Here is a 17440-nt window from a genome sequence, read left to right as displayed (position 1 = left end):
TGGCACTAACAGCTTCTGTGTGGAATTAAAGGGCAGCAGATGGACAGGCTGGAGCAGGAGCTGCTGGCAGAGGGGACGCCCCCAGAACACACTGCAGGGATAAATGGCTTTCACACCCAGTGAGTAATGCCTCAGCCCCCATCTCCTGCCTGTGGGGGACACAGCCTTTACCCCCAGCACAACACCCCATGCCCTTCACTGCCATGGCTCCCAGAGCAGGCTCAGGGCAGGAGGAATCGCTCAGAGCGCCAAACCCGGGTGAATCCGGGGTTAATGGCATCGAACTCCACAAAGGAACATTTAGACTGAATATCAGAGAGTTACACTCAAAAGTCTCCCCTGTGGAGAGGTGGAAGTTAACATTAAAACCACATTGCCCAGAGCACAAGTCATTTTGTGTACAACAATCCTGAAGTGGCTGGGGACAGAAATAACCCAACAGGAATTCGTTTTCTTTGCTAACTTCAATGGATCCAGTTAAGAAGCCCAAGTTTTGCTAATTTCTCCTTCTGGCAAATCCAGGCATGAAAGAAACGGTAAAAAATTGGGTGATGATCTCAATATTTTGTCCATTCTGGGGTGAACTTAGAACCTGCCTGTGAGCCCTAAAATGGGTATGGGAAACAGCTGCCAGTGTTTCTTTCACTGCTGGGAATAACAGCCAAGTTTAACAGTTTAACACAAGTTTAAGTTGTGTAGTACTTCAAGCTGTTCTGCTCTACAGAAGGCAAACTCTATAGTTTATTCTAAAAAAGCTCTTTACTCTTTATGCAGTACATATTTAAAACCCACCTATTACCACCTACAGCATAAAGTAATGTTTATTCTTAAATATGTGTTGTGCTTTTAAGTGGCACAGATCCATCTCTCCCTGACTTGAAGTCTTCCTCAGGGAATGACTTGAAAGTAGGAAAATATATTAAAAGGAAGTACAATCAGAGCCTCTCATTGTCAAATTGATAAAATATCATTTTTTGTTAAGATAAAAAGCATCACAGATTGCCTCTGACGGTAAAAATTAAATTTTTAGTCTTCACTTGATTTGATATTTATCACTCATTGCTCCAGAATCAGTCAAGCAGGGAATGTTTCTTAAAAATATTATTCGGTATTTCTCCTGGAGTAAGCAAACTAAGAATTTTAAACTGTGTGTTTTCTTACATATAAAAAACTCAGAAGAAGGAGGAAATAAACAGAAAGTCTACAAAAAACCTTCTACTCCTTCACTATATCAACAGCTTCACAGTAAAGGACCTTCTGCAGGTTGACCTCATTTGTGGCATCACTAAATTGACTTTTACATTATTGCTGTCTAAGTCTATCCTAAATCTTGAAACTGCACTGTCCAGAGCTGATCCCAAAGGAAATTCTTGCTTTCCACAAACAAAAGATCAATGAGGTTAAACTGTCTCCAAATTTTGAGTAATGAACCTTGTCTTCATGGCAAGGTCTTCGTTGAACTCCCCAAATACCTGAGCAAAAGAACACAAATGAGGGGTCAACATAAAAGGTCTTTCAGTCAGATCATCAAGAAAGCAAATCATGATACAGTGACCTTGTATCATGACATAAGCAGCACCATGTTCCATCTCCTAGACTGCATGACATTTTGTGTGACAGACCATGAGCAGAACATAAGTTTTCCAGGAGAAACAGCAGAGATGAGGCCTGAAGTTCCCAACCAAGTTCATACTGTATTTTTTTTCAAGCAGTTCTACTATTGAGATATCCTAAAGATGAAGAAGGAATCAGGCTCACATAGCACAATCTGAGCCCCAGAGTACTTGACAAAACTAGCAGATAACATGCAGAACTTTCAAACAGTCTGTGGAAAGACACACTAAGCTGTCCCTGTCTCAGGTCAGTAAGTTCTTCCCTTCAGATGCCAGCAAAATGATGGCTAGTGGATGATGTCTTCCTCTGTATCAATCACTGCAGGGAGCAGAGTGTCAAGTTAGGAAGAAGTTATCTGTTCGAGGCAATAAGATGGTAGGAAGGTTAGGGTGAGGAAAAAGGTTCTTTTTATCCCCACAAGTTGCTACAAAGCATAGAAAAATGTTCTCATGAATAAAGGAGTCAGGCTGCAGAACAGTCCTGGCATCCTCAGAAGAAACAGAAGTGGGACTTGAGATGCCCTTCCTTGGCACTCCATGTATCACTGCAAAAGTGGGAGATTTCACACAGGAGAGCTTTCAGTTCTTCATAGTTTCCTAAGTGATATTAAATTTATTTTAAAATCATTCTCCAGAAGGTTCTTTCAGGCAAATAATTTAAGAGCTCAATTGATAGTTCCTAATCAGTTTGAATTTCTGATGTGTAGTGCACAGACTGACTTCATAAAGCTGGTAACTGTGATGCTGCCTCAATCCCAGTGCCTTCCTGCACTTTCACCCCAACACTTCCACAGCAGAACTTTGAACTTTTCCAATTCACCCTGCCCCAGAACCCTTCCACTTACAGCTGATTCTCTCTATACAGCCTGTAAAATCCACAGCATGAGCTCCTCTCTCAATGTGCCATAAGAAACACTCATATCAAAACCATTATATTGCTGAGTGTTCACAGCCACTTCATCTCCTGCTCTGTAAACTCTGAGTGCTTTTAAAAGAAACACTTATTTATATAGAAGAAAATCCCTGTAAATCATGGTCATGACAAGCTAATGGCTAGCATTGCAAAGATGATTTACCTTCTTGCTGTATCTAACAAAGCTTCTTATGTTAATACCTTGTTTTCAAAATATGAAGAGACTTCTAACTGATGTTTTCTAACTGCAAGAATATGCAGCTAATGAAAAATGCCTTACATCAGAAAATAACCTTCCCCTGCCACCTAACACTCCCATCAACTCTCAAAATCAAAGGATTTCCTTGAATTATTTCCTTCCTCTGTATTACTCAGGGTGCTTCCCTCATGGATGAAGAAACCAGCCATTCAGTCTCACTGCCTGTTTACAACCCAAATTCATTTTAGGGTTTCCATGCATTACCTGCATGTTTCAATTTGATATATTTTGATTTCTGCTTATTAAATTACATTTGAGGCAGGTTATATGGCCTCATGGGGAGCACTACCCTTTGTGCAAACAGCCATTTTATCAGGGCTGAGCCTAATTTCACATTACATTTTGATAGGCTGGAAAACAAGGTCATGGCCATGATGTCTGTGTGGCAAGTGATGCCCCAGCTGGTGGGAGAGACTTTTGATAAGCCAGGAGGAGGATACTGGGAGTGTTGTGATTTAAAGGGTATGATGTAGGATATGAAATTAAGGAGCAAGCCATCAGTGATGAGCTGTTTCAAGTCTATTGACAGCAGTCTCCATAGCTGGCAGGGCATCACCTTTGCCAGCACAGAGACTATAAGCACCTCACTGCATGTTTATTGCTCATTCAATAGTTGGTAATGGCTAAAAATGGGGAGAATAGGGATAATGGGGACACCACAGCCCTTAATGACATGCCCAGAGGCCTTCATCTGTCTCTTGCTTGCTCTTTCAGCCTCTGGCCAGTAGCTCTTTTTGAAGCACAATTCCCACGAGTTGAGTTGTGCCTCATGGTGACCCTCTGGCTGTTGTTTTTGTGCCCTTTCAAAACGCTTGACAGAGCTGTCACAGAAGGAGCTTGGCATCTGGAAGCTGTGGCAGACACGATATGACCTGATTCATAAAACACAGCTAAACAGCTTGGGCTGCCAGAGGCCAGGATTTACAGGACTGAGCTTAAAAATGGCCTTCAATGCCTGCTCTGCTAAATGCACTTCCCTACTGCACACAAAACAATTCCCAAGTTGTGAGGGTGACCTGCAACTCTGCAAAGTAACAAAGCAGACAAGACACTAGAGACACTAATCTGGGTACAGCCTGCACTGTCCACTGCTACTCAGGACAGGAAAGGAATGACCTCAGCTCTGGCTGCACCTTTAGCACATGGCTACAGGGGTAGGAAGGACCTAAAGAAAAAAAAAAAAATTTCCAGAATTTTTTTCCAAAATTCCCCAGCACAGCAATCACAAAAGAAAAAAAAAAAATTAAGCCAGAGATAGTTTCTGCTGCATTATCCACTACAGCCTCATTTTTACAACAAAAGCCTCTCTGCATTTTTATTTCCAGCAGGCACAGCCTGATCAGCAAGGAATTTAAGGACTTTCTGCCCTCCCATCCATCTACCTATTTTCTTCATCTCTACTTCAATCACTAGTTACAGCCTTCTGTTAGGTGCTCACCATGGGACCTAAACATCCTCTGGGAGACCTGTCAAAGTCACTCTGATGCCACTGATAATAAATTCCATCTCACTCATCTTCTCTTGAAGCACTTCATAGACTGAAGATCACATGTTTCAAGTGTGTTCCAAGTTATGAAGGTAAGGATTTACAGAAAAATCAAGTAAGTTGATCAAGGATAAAATACAAATCAGTCAGAGCTGGAAGCTCAACAGCTGTTTCCAAAGCTCCAGTCAAAGAATTCTGTGCCATCCACATTCACCCTAGAAGTGATTTTCTACATAATCCATTACTTCAAATCACTTCCTCCTCTTTTCATTAGCTATGAAAATGAATTGAATTGTGCACTTAGACATAATCAATAGAGCCCTCTCTCAGTCATGTTATTTGTCCTATATCAAGATCAGCTGTCATTTTCATTCTGGAACCCACCCATCCTTCCCAAAATTATCAAGCACACACACATTTGCAGAGTGCTATGGTATTCCTTTATCCATCACGATCATGTAATGTTTTCAGACTAGAGGAAAAAGCAAAAGATTATAGGAAAGTGGTAAGGGAAGAATAAGGAACTAAAATAGAGTGTTGTAGTAGGTCTCTCTGGTTCTTAAAAAATAGAAAAATAAAGCTCCTAAGTTGTCCAGAAGTCCTTCCTTATCTGTGGGCCAAGACATATCTCCAACCCCATTCTGACTTCTTCATTTACTCATCACCTCTGCCCTCATCATGTTTTAATAAAAAACTTCAACATATTTAATTTAACCTCACTATTTCAATGCACCCAGGCTAAGCTAGAAATAGTTTCAAAAGAATTTGTTAAACAAATTCAAGGGAAAAGAAAAGTAAAAGCTTATAAAAAGAATTGCCAAGTGGCAAGAAAAATTACTTTCTTTTTCCCCCCACAGCTAAGAAACACAACAATTGCAACTAGTAGAGCAAATTAAATTCTAAGTGCACTGGTGATTTGATAGATATAATTTTCTAAGTGTTAGAGCCACATAATAAGTGCCCTGAAATGATGCAGAAGTCCAAGTTTAGCTGTCTGGGAACACTGGTGCACTTTGCAGTATCTACCATGTCACTCGTCAGCTCGTTGATCTTATCAGCACATTTGCAGTCTGAGCAGAGCAGCTGTCCCCACTTGGTTTTTATTTCTATTTCTGCATTAGAAACAGGTGGGCAAGCTCAGAGAGCTAACAAGTTTCTTTTTGATGTAGAGATGGACAAATCCTCTCATTAACAGAATGGCCTTTTAAAAATCATTATGGGGTATTTTTAGCCCCATTTCATTTCAGTATTTCTGTGTAATTGCAGCCCATTAATCACAAATGCTTGTTTCTAGACTCTGTCAGTTATAGGCAACAAGTAGTAGCAGCCTGTGGCATCTGCAAACGACTACTTTCAACATATTGCTGGCTTATTTTACTAGGGTAAGATTGGCTGCATCAGTCACACAGGAATGGATCTCATTCTCCAATTACAGAAATTAAACTCAGTTAAACAGGTCAGGCAGAAATCTGCATAGACCCTCCCAGCAAAATCAACTTACAGGTGGGAATTAGAAATAGCAGGTGTTCAGAATTCCAGATACAAAACCAGGAGAAAAACAAATGCATACCGCGTATTGCAAATATACCTCCTCACTCAGTAATGCTCTTGGATAGATTAATATTAAAATCAGCACATAGAAATAGCATTTGATTAAGATCAGCACATGGAAATAGTGTTTGCTACATTTCACAAGAGTGTGGAGCCCCTCACATGGATGTGGGCAGAGTAGCTGAACAAACTATCTGCTTGCAGCTCTGGCAAACATGCACTAAAGCTGCTCCGTACAATCCAAACAACTCCAGGCATTTGTAATGCACGGCTAGCTAGGTCAGCCTTTATCAGACAGAAATGCATAGCTTGGAACATTAAATCCAGAAATTAGATTGTTGTTTTCCAGAAAGTTTTCAAAGCCTTGAGGTATCAGCTGAATGACTTTTCTATTTTCAAGTCAGACGCAGCAGACAGTCTCTCCAACCAGCCAGCCAAGATTTGAAAGCACCAAGAAATTTCCCAGTTTAGAAGGATAAAGGTGAAAGCAACGTGAAAGTTATAACGCCACCCACACTGTTTCCCAAGAGTCTGCTAGTTCTGGGTGTTGAGGAGGGGTTTGCCTGTGCAAGCTGAAGCCTATTGTTAGAGTGAGAAATTCAAGAGTCACAGGAGCATGAAAAATCTACCTCAGAGTAGCAGAGTTCCCTGTTAGCAGGACACACTCTGGGTTCTGTCACAGCCTAGCAGTTCTTTAACACAAACTGTGCAAGACTTGACAAACTGTCCCCGAGCTGAGTTCCCAAACTGAAAGCAATGGTTTGCTAGAAGAGTGGCAGACCCCATTTTTTGCCAACTCTGCCCAATCTTGCCATCCAAAATAGTTTGTTCCCACAAGATCGTCAGGCACCAGAAAGCAATGTGTATCTACCTCAATCTGTGTACCAGCACAGCTTTTCTGGAACAGAAAAGGAAAAAATATTGAACGAGAAACAAAAACTGCTCTCTGAGATGGCAGGAGTGGTTGTGTGGGTCTGACAGCAGCTGGTACATGTGCTACACCCCCTGGGATTTCCAGCCACAGATTACTCTTCCACAAGGCCAACCTGCCAGCTGTCCTGCTCCCAAATCTCTGATCACAGCTTGCCTAGCACTTATCAATGAGGAGGTACAACCAAACAGAAAGGAGAACAACTGGTCACATTTCTACTGCTAGAAAATGATAATTTCTTACCTTACAGGAGGCTTGAACCTGAGGAACTTCTTACTGACCTTTTAATGCAAGGAGCAAGAGTGATTCACAGACTGCCCCGCTAGCTACTGACCAGAAGCACCTGCTTTAACACAGGTGTCCAAACCCAACTGCCCTCAAGAAAACCCACTTCACACATCAGCAGGTGCTCCAGACCTTCTGATTCGTGCCAAAACAGCCACCCTGTGTAATATGACCCCTGACCAGCTGGGCAATATTGTGGCCAGCTGAAGGAACCCCTTCCTGACCTTGGCTTTCACCTTGAGGCACAAGCATTGACTCTTCCCACCTTGGTAAGCACATTGCTCCTGTCAATATTCAATCTCCAGTGACAGTCTGACCCTAAAATTATGTCCTGCCTCTCACAGCCCAAATCCACATTGAGGAGAGATTTACCTCAATTCAAAAGCTTCTCTGGCTGACTTACACAGTACCACAGTGACCTTTTAGCACATGCCCCACAGGACTAGAATTTATGGCCAGGCATGGGAAATGTGCCACTCACAGAAACACGCTGATTCAAGGGTTTTTTGCCACACCATAATTTGGAGCTAATGATAGAAACCCAGTAGCAGTTTAATGCTTCTTCACCATTTTAGGGAGAAAGAGCTGCCTGGGGGCTCTGCTGGGCTGTGTTTCAATACCTTGATTGGCCATTGGAAACACAACACCTGCAGGATTCTCATTGACTGTTTCCACCTAAGGGAGAGAAGATTTTTTTTTTTTGCCCTTCTGTTAAGGCAAGAATTTGGGCAACCTAGCACTCCTATAGAAGCTTGCAGGTCAATTGCAATGAGAACTGGTCCTGGGGTGTTGGAAGACAGGCATATTCCAAGCAGCTGCCTATAAATTTCCAAAGCAATATAAGAATTACATACAACCAAACAATTTTCAGTTTCATTGATAATTTTTAATGTCTTGTAGCAAAAATACAAGTAGTACCACACTCTTGTGAGAAGACCCTTCTGAGACACTTGACAAACCAATCAAGAAATAAAATAATTATGACTAAGATATGCTAATTTAGATTTTCAAGATGTTTAATTCATTAGTGTATCAGAAAAGGCTGTTATGTTCTGGAAGTCTGGAGGATTGCCAGCCTTCAGCTCTACTGAGAGAATGATAGAATATCTTGGGTTGGAAGGGACCCACAAGGATCATCAAGTCCAACTCTTGATGTTCAAGCCCAAATCCATACCAACCAAGAAGATATCAATAACTTATGTTCCAGAATGTTCTGCCTTTAATCAGATAGTTTTTTTCTCTAGAAAGGATATGCAAAGGTTATAAGTCTCCTGGGGCAAAAGTAAGACTGTTCTAAATCAAAGATGGAAAGGCAGCTGAACAAGTGCTGAAAAAAGTGCTACAGAATTTTCTGCCCTATCCCCTAAGCAGAGGACGGCTTAGAAAAAATATCCAAATTTCAGAAGGAATTTTATTTTTAAAAAATGCAGAACATGGCAGCTGAATGAAGAACACTACAAATAATCTCATTTAAGGTGCTTATTCTGCCATCATGCTGCATTAGGCAGAGGGTGGGACAGAATGAGAGATTACCCTAATATTTACTCTTTGCTAAAAACACTGTGATTGTCTATGCTTCAAAGCCCAGTTTTAGCATCCTCGCTCAGTGTTTTCTCTCCATTCCTTGCTGCCTTGACTACTGGAGTTCAATATATTAATATGTGTTTTGCCAAGCTCACAGAAGGCTGACCACAGTGTCAAAGCTGTGCTGGCAGAGTTGGCTCCACCAAACGCTGGGATTCAAAGAGCATTTGCTACATCATGAAAAATACTGGCCTCAGCCTGCAGACAACCATGTGTCTGTCTCACAGATTTCATATTCCATTCAACCAACTTCCATCTTTATGGCAGCAAGCTGGATAACTCAAACAGGAGCATAGTTTTGCAGAAATTTGTGTGCTCTTTTTGCAAGGAGCTGCCAACGCTGTTGTGACTGGGATATCAGAAAGAAAAAGTAGAAGAGATGTTTGAAATTGAGAGGCAATCTTGAGAAAAATTTCAGCACAGACCATCAGTGTTGCATAACTGGACAGCTTTGCTTTGGCTTCAGAAGCTTGAGAAACTGTCTATTCAAGTGGAAAAAAACATTCTCAATTCTGTAATTATTTAGCACTGGTAGAACACATGACAATTTTATTCAGCCTTTCTTCACTGCTGCATTAAAACAGGATAACAGTTTTCACAACAGCTGACTCTTCCTGTCACCAAAAACACAGTGTTTGGTACAAAGTGAGAGAGAAATCAGCACCTCTGCCTGGCAGCCCTGCAAACTAGCAGAAAATCATCAAATCAAAAAGAATACAAAGACACAAACCTCATTATTGCAGATGCAAGGATAAAGAAAAAATGTTTTTCTCCAGTGTTCCATAATCATCTCAATCAATTTCTACACACAGTAAAATCTGTTCACTTTTAACTATAATCACAAATAAAGAGAAGAGATAGAGAACTGATGAAAGGAAAAAGCAGAACAGGTCTGTAAATGGAATACTTGAAGGAAATGTAATGCTGGTGGACATTTTCTGCATAAGATTGCAATTTGATCCACATTAAGTACCTAGAAAGCTACAAAAACAGTCTGTTAGAGAACATCTGTTCCCACTTGGTGGAAATGCCATCTAATGGGGGAGCCCCCAAGGAGCTGGGGCTTTCTTCAGTTCTTGGTTTCTCTCCTGAGATTATCCTCAACGGCACCAGTGGTTCTTTCTTCTTGTATGACATTAGCAGTGTGGAGTTGTTATTATAAAAGCCTATCAGGCCTTCCCACAGAAACCAGTCAGCAGCCAGACAGCTCTGGGGAGGTGGATTGTTCCCCATTTGGCAGACATGTGTGACCTGAGGGTCCATGGGCAGTGGCTGTGCTGTTTGCACATGCGCTGGAGGGAGCATCACGTGCAGTAACAGTGAGGAGCAGATGTGCTTGCTGCTCCCAGCCAGCACCATGCCAGGTTAGCACTCCAGATGAATTGCTACAGGCAGCCCTTCTGCCTGCTGAAAAGATCATTACCAATCAAAGCAGGTCATTCTACCTCCTTATTTTAACATTATTAGATGAGAGCTTCCTTTAGGGAGTGCAGCTTCCTTTGAGGCCAGCTGACTCCAATAAGGTGTTGAACTAATTTGGTCCCTGTTTCACTAGGAGATGTGTCATCTCCAGGTTTGAAAAAGTTATTCAAGAGAGCTTGAGCCTTTCATAATTAACATGCAACACTGGTTGCCACACGGGGAGCAGGCACAGTTATAATAACTCTGAGTCAATAATTCATAAACTATAATGCATTATTAATCAATTATTGAGGCCTGAATTACATTTAATGAGATTAAGCTGATTGGAGCACTAAGCTGTTTGAGTCATATTGATTTAATCAATGTGCTTAATTAAACTGTGTACATTTTCCACATGATCATTATTTCCCAGTATCCTGCATAAGTGGCCCCTGCAATTCACATCCTCTGCTGTTCTTTGCTCAGGAATTGCTCTTTGCTGCAATTTATATTTAAAGGTAAAGGGCTTGTTTCTTCCTAAGAAAAGATCAAAGTTGCAAAACAACCATCTAAATAGCTTATACAAGCAGATTGAGAAATGTTAGAATAGTTTTCCCAGCAACGGTGTGTTTTTTATTCTGTAGGCTTAAGACGAGACCAGGTAAAAACACCTCATTAGTCCCACTTTATCACTCATTCCAGCTCCACAAGCATCTGCAGATTCAATGGTATGAGCATTCTACCATATCTATCCCAAAAACATTACTCTATCCTTCTTCAGAAACATGCCTAGGCAAAAAATGTGCTTCAAATTCCCAGGAGACTACATTTAAGATAAGCAGGTGTCATTACCTCTTTTTGACAAGTATTCATAATGGTTTCCTCAGCCATGCATAAAGAGGACATATGATGACAGAAGAACAACTCAAATTGACAGATATTACAGATGTAAATGCATTTTCTAGTGTCATTTTTGTTTAATTTCCCTCACCTCTGCTGTTAATTATCTGGGACAATTTGGGTTAACTTTAAACCACAAAATTCAGATCTATAATGCTACCCACGGCTAAAAGAATACTCATTAGGTGTGTTGACTCTGGAACACACGTAACACATTGAATAATCACTATTATTAATGGGGATGACAACAGTACAACCAGCCATGAAGAGAGTTGTGCAATTCCTCTGGGACTGTTGGAGTCATTACTCTGTGTTAGCACTAACCAGAATGGCACCTACACTCCATCACTTCTCAGAGGTATCCTGCCCCTTCCCTCCTCTGACTAAAGGTGAGAGCAAATCCACCCCAACCCAGGGTACAGCCAGGAAACACCTCCTGAAAAACACTCACAGGGCAATGTAGAGTGTACACTGTTCTCTTCTGACCAATAATTTTGCTCTTGGTGGTTTAAATTCCACCATTCTGTTAACATTAGCAACATATCAGTGTCCTTTATTTCTTAACAAGAATACAATTTTGTCATTGCCTCTGTGTCAGTGTTTAGATATTTTCCTTACACTTCTTTGAAGAGTTAATCTGTCCATTTGCTCTGTCACAACAGTATCCTACTGCTTGCAGGGTCTACTCAGCTGTCTGCCAGGGAGTTTAGTGGAGTTACACACTGCACACATGCATAAATAATACTGTGAATTAAGAGTTTGCAAACTATTACTGAGTACACATACATGCTGCTAACACTGCCTTGACTGGGCTCTGTGTGTGTGGCAAACAAGAAAATCAGAGCTCTGCAAACACCTATTAATTCATCAAGCAAGGAGCTGGCACCAAGATTTGCAAGCTTTTTGTTTCTGCATTCATTTGATAATGCTCTGAAAGATATTGGGAATTGCTCTCCCTTCAGAAGTCCCTTTAGCTCTCATGAGGCAGACCTAACATAGCCAGAAATAAAGTCAGAATTATTTTACCTTTATCACAAGACCATGGAGGATATTGCACTTAGAAAGGGTATTAAAGATATCTCTACTAGCTGGATGCTGAGTCTTCTCCATCTGATGGCAGGAAGGGCAACGTTAAAGTTAAAAAGCAACCACAAAAAAACAAAATAGACCCCCTCAGTCTCTGTTTGTTCAAGTCTATGGAGCTGCAAAGCCCAGCAGGAACCATTGACCAGCCCAGGAACCTACAGACATGGATCAAGTTTGAGTGGAGGTTGTGTGATTGTAACTGAGTGGTTGCATGAACAAGAGTAAAAGCACAGGAGGCCAAAGAGTTCCCACCTCACTTCCTTCTGTCTTCATATCAATTTTACAACCAAACATTTAATAAAAATTATTCAGTACACCACCATCACATAAAGGGCAGATATAAAGAGTGGAAGGAGAAAGGAGCCTAAAGTGAATATCAAAGCCTCACACAAACAAGGCATAATGAAGGAGAGAAGTAGCCCATTTTTCTTCCCTGCAGCATGGCTTGTGCTTCCTATTAACAAGGTGCACATTAATAAATTTAACTCAGACAAATTTAACCATCCTAGGACCACATTAATCAAAAGCCTGACAGGAGCAATCTGAAAGAGTTGAGGAAGGGAAGTAAAGCACAGCTGACACAGAGGATGCCATGCCCTCACTCTCCCTGGGCACTTCCAATACAAAATAACTCCTTCCCACTGCACTCCTACCAGGCTGACCCTGCTGCCTTCCCAGTGCTCCTCACTCACCCTGTGCCTCTTTATCTGATGTTTCCTTATCCCCACGTGTCTATACTTGAGAAAGATTTAGACTGTTTCAATATGATCCAGTGCAGGAATTACAAAGTCCTGGTGAGATTTGTGCCACTGGCATTGCTGAAAAGAATCTCTCAAGGTACAGATTAACACATGTAACAAAGGCAACATAAGTTAGAAGCCAAAATGACTATAGCTCATGAAAACTGTGCAATGGCCTGAACCAGAAGGAAAAACAAGGGCCGTCCATTTTTATTCATTATCTATGTGCCAAGTTCCCCAGTGCTGGAGCTCCACATTCATTCTCAAGCTGAAATACCCATGGAGACTGTACATAGCCATGGGATTTATTGCAGGGAAATCCTCCACCCTTTGGTCTCTTCATATTTAGCTCTAAGTTGTTGCTCTTGAGTTATGTTTTTAGCATGGAAAACATTGACAAACAGGTCCTTCCATGAGCCAAAACACTTCACAGAAAGATGGGTATGTCATACAAAATGAGGAAGCTGAGAAGTAACTGCTGATCAAAGCAACACAAAGCAGCACAAATTAGACTAAGTGCATCCCCAAAAGCCATAATTATCCAAGCTACTCAAACAAAATAAGCACATACATGATTATTCAGATTTGCCCACAGGCATCCCCCACAGCACAAAACATGGTGTGCTGCCTTGCTGTTCTTCCACTTGATACAACAATAAATATTTTCATCACTTAAGAGTATTGGTGTTTACTTTTACAGTCTTGAAAACTTGAGTGAAACTGTGTTGCCTTGACAATGTCTTTCCTCCAGAAAAACTTCTCTTTCAGTTGGACAACTGGGGTTTCTACATGTTCTCTTTTGAGTTTCATGGGCTCATGGATAGAAAGTCTGCAGTCTTATTGTTGTGCAAGGCTTCAGAGGAAGGGTTTAATGTCACAGGATTTCATGGCATTTCAGGGAGAACTACAAGCTCCCACTGGCTTCAGGTACTACCACAAGGCATGAGATATTTATTTCTATTGAAATAAAGAGGACTTAAGCCACATAATTGGGATTTGAACCTAGCTGCAGTATATTAAACAGACTGAAGCATTCAGGAAAAGTATCTGTCCAAATTATTCATGGATGCCTTATGAATCTTTCAGCAAACCTGGGCTGAATAAGCAAGCCAAGCCTTGTCTGTGTAGACAGGTTAACAACCTTTGAAAACCTGTCAGGCTCTCTTCTAACACTGCAGGAAGGAATCTAATATACTCTGAGAATACAGTGCTCCAGAAAATGGCCTTGCCTCCCAACATGGTCACATTTATATCTCAACACTTTCTTGATTTTTTTTCTTTTTTTTTCTTTCCTATCACAAAACACTCCTTTCAGAAAGTCCTTTCAAAACCAAAAGAACAGAAGTCCAGTTTAGGACAGTGACTCCTCATGTGACTGACTCACCCCAATCCCTTGCTTAGATAAACCCAGATGTTACCTCAGTTTTTGCTTTGTACCACCATTGGAAAGGGCTTCTCACTTGGGCAGAAAGTCTTGTTCAGTGCATGCCTCTTCCAGATGGCTCCAACCCCCAAACAAAATATTCCAACTTACTCTCAGTTGCCCCCTTGAGACCTCTTCTGCCAGGAGGTGTCAGCAAATAACACCTGACCAGGTGATCAGTGCCATGTGCCAAAGGCTGCTTTAGATAACCAAACTCCCCTTCCCCAACTCCCACCCTCTGGTTTTCTGTGTCATCATTATCATGGAAAAGAAGGGCTTAAGGGCAGGAATTCTCCCTTCAAGCCAGGCATGGACAGCCACAATTAAAGCTATGCATGGAGATAATAAATTCCCCATGTATCCTGTACTTGGCTATTTTGCTTTAGTATTTCAACCAAGAAAAGCATGTTCATGATACAAATTTGCTAATCCAAGGTAAAAGCTGAATTTGTAATCGAGTTATTACAGTAAAAAGGTAAGAGCTGTGGATGATTACACTGTAATGTCAGCATAGCTGCAGTCACTCTGCTCTAAACCTGGACCAAAAAAGACAGCAATAATTTTCACCAGCTCTCATATTTCAAGTCCCTTTTAGTTTAGAAGAAGACTGCAATGAGAACTGTGGTTCATGTCACAGAATCCCTTTGGAATCGTCTAGCCTAGTGCCTAAGTGAGCTAATGAAGAGTATTCAGTTAACATCTAAAACGATCTTAAGACAATTTAAATATCCACAAGTTGCAAAGGTCTCAACCTGTGTTATGTTTGAAGATATAAAAAAAATTCACTGTACACCTAAAAATCAACCTACATATAAGCAGTTAATGATTTAGGCTCTAAAATCAAAGCTAACCTAATGTGATGCTAATCAAAATCTTAACACTTGCTGTTGAGTTACAGAAACATGCAAATCTTAATCTTGTTCATCAGGGCCACTGAAGGTCTAAATCTTTGGCTCTCACAATGAGAAATAATCAGCTCTAGATATAAAATGTCAATTATAATATTTACTATTAAACAGAACATAATCAGTATGGTCTCAGACAGAATGCAAAGAGATATATTGTGTCCAGATGGATCTGCTGGGCACACTGTAGGAACTGGAATTTCACCAGAAGACTTCAATTACTGGTCCAGCTTGGAATGAGTTATCTTGGTTTTGGTTTTTCTTAATTTAAGACTTCAAAATACATAAAGATTTTCATAGAAAACATAAAATATTTTTTAAATCTTGTTGAATTAGTTATTTCACAGTTTTTTTCTCTAGGAAATATTTTATTTTGAACTTTTCAAATGTTTTACATCATTGAAGAGAAATGAGAAGTAAAAAATGGTATCAGTTCTCCTCCCTCTTCCATGCAAACCTATAATTTTTAAAGAGCATTATATTTGGCTATTCCTCATATTTATATTCCTTTTTCCAAAATGAGAAAGACAAGAAAATCAGCATGTTCACCAAAGAGGTTGCTATTGTCACGGCTGACATGAGCACAATTCACCAGCATCTTTTTTAATGCTTCATTGGGCTACTTACAGAACTGCTCCAGGTCATCTCTGTTTTTAGACTCAGGCATGGCAGTGATTGTGAGCAGTGGGCATGGATTTCCTCCTAGAGTCTGGCAGAGTGTCTGCTGCCTCCAGTAAACCTTCTTAGGGTTCCTATTTTGTTCCAGGATATCAAGATGGGACTGAAAAAGAAGCAAGGAAGCAGATTTATAAAGGAGTTCACAGTCTATAAAACCTGATTTTATTCCAGTAGCTGTATATGATTTTTGATACTAATTTCATATCTTGCTAACTTCCCAGCTGCTCTCTTTTGCCAGTTAATACCAGCACCTTTTACATCCCACAAATACGCACAAGCCATTCACAATGCATCCCAGTTCACTGAAGCTGCACAGAATATTTATTCTTATATCATTATCTACTTGAGGAAGTCCCTTTTTATTGCAGAGAGGTTGGACCAGATGACCTTTAAATGTCCCTTCCAGCCCAAACTATCCTATGATTTTGCCTGAACAGTTCCTAGGTGCTTTTGTTAGCATAATGAAATTTCTATGTATACACGAAATCCAAAAGAGAAGCATTTACTCTTTATATTTTAATAAGGGTTTTGTAGAAATGTGAGAAAACTCACCACTTTTGAACATTTACAGAATTGATTGCCTAGCTGTCAAGCACATGCCAGTGAAACTCAGTGACAACTCCATATCAGAGGCAGCCAAAAAGTTTATATCGAAACGACATTTTGTACAATCAGCAGTGGGAAATTTGAAGAGTGTCTTTCCAAGAAGTTATTTTAAAAAGGGAGATTTTCTCCCCCCCCCCCCCCCCCCAAAGTTTATGACAGCTTTAAATAATTCTAAAGACCAACAGCTTCTTGAGAAATTTGAGGAGAAGAACTGGCAGCTTAGAAGAAAGACTTTTTGGAACAAATTGCGATCGGCTCATTAGACATGGAGCCACTTGTCACCCACACAGCAGATGAAGCGTGGTTCTGTCTGTCTGTCTGTCTGCAGTGCAGCTGAGGAGGGTGAGCACTGCCCCTGTGGGCTGGTGCTGAGTGCTGGGCAGCACCAGTAGTCCCCCAGTTGGTAGGAATAGGTGCAGTGAGCACGCTTGTCCTAACAAAAATTAAAACACTTCAGTTCGCTCAGTGACCCTCACAGGGCGAGGGTTTGTCCCTATGAGTCAGGGTTCAGTTTTAATCTACATTTATGGGACACCACGTTCCTGTTTATCAGATCTTGGAGCTCACCATGTTTCAGACTGCTTTCTCAGCATTCAAATAGAGCCATGTAAACACAGAACTGAAATTTACAGTCAGCTATGTTATAAAACAATTAAAATACAGCTCTATAAAGTAAATTCAATTATTAAATGCATTTAACAGTCACACATAGATACAGAGAACTCAATATCATCATTTACTTATGTTCCTGGTACCCAGTGAAACTTAATTGGGTATAGCTACCACAGAGATTTCAGCTACATACCAAAACAATTAATACTGTGATGTAAAAATAGATAAATTACTGTTCATAAAAGAAATGTAATTACCAATGGACAAGAAGTAATGAACTGCAGAGTGCATCCAGTTCAAATAGGATTCTGCAATATTTCCTGCAAACATGCCTATAACCATTAAATATATATGATATTTAAAAACATTTTCAAATTACTAACTCCATATAGAAGTTTATCTTCTTCCCCAAAGCACTATGTCTTTAATTGAGCCCTTGGGTTCATAATCAGTTTTAATTTATTATT

At 40.5% G+C, this 17440-nt stretch overlaps 1 protein-coding gene across 1 annotated transcript in view; it reads right to left on the bottom strand.

The window, feature by feature from the left end:
- AGBL1 (AGBL carboxypeptidase 1) overlaps positions 1 to 17440 on the bottom strand; it is a 246308-nt gene that overhangs the window by 170592 nt on the left and 58276 nt on the right. Inside the window, exon 16 of the mRNA XM_071442058.1 lies at positions 15705 to 15858. Coding sequence (XP_071298159.1) covers positions 15705 to 15858 — 154 coding nt within the window. The remainder of the gene's footprint in view (positions 1 to 15704; positions 15859 to 17440) is intronic.

Source organism: Agelaius tricolor, unplaced genomic scaffold (assembly GCF_023055355.1).
Source record: "Agelaius tricolor isolate 1412-34295 unplaced genomic scaffold, bAgeTri1.0.p SCAF_16, whole genome shotgun sequence".
NCBI classification, from domain to species: domain Eukaryota; kingdom Metazoa; phylum Chordata; class Aves; order Passeriformes; family Icteridae; genus Agelaius; species Agelaius tricolor.
This window is presented reverse-complemented; position numbering and strand designations above follow the sequence as displayed.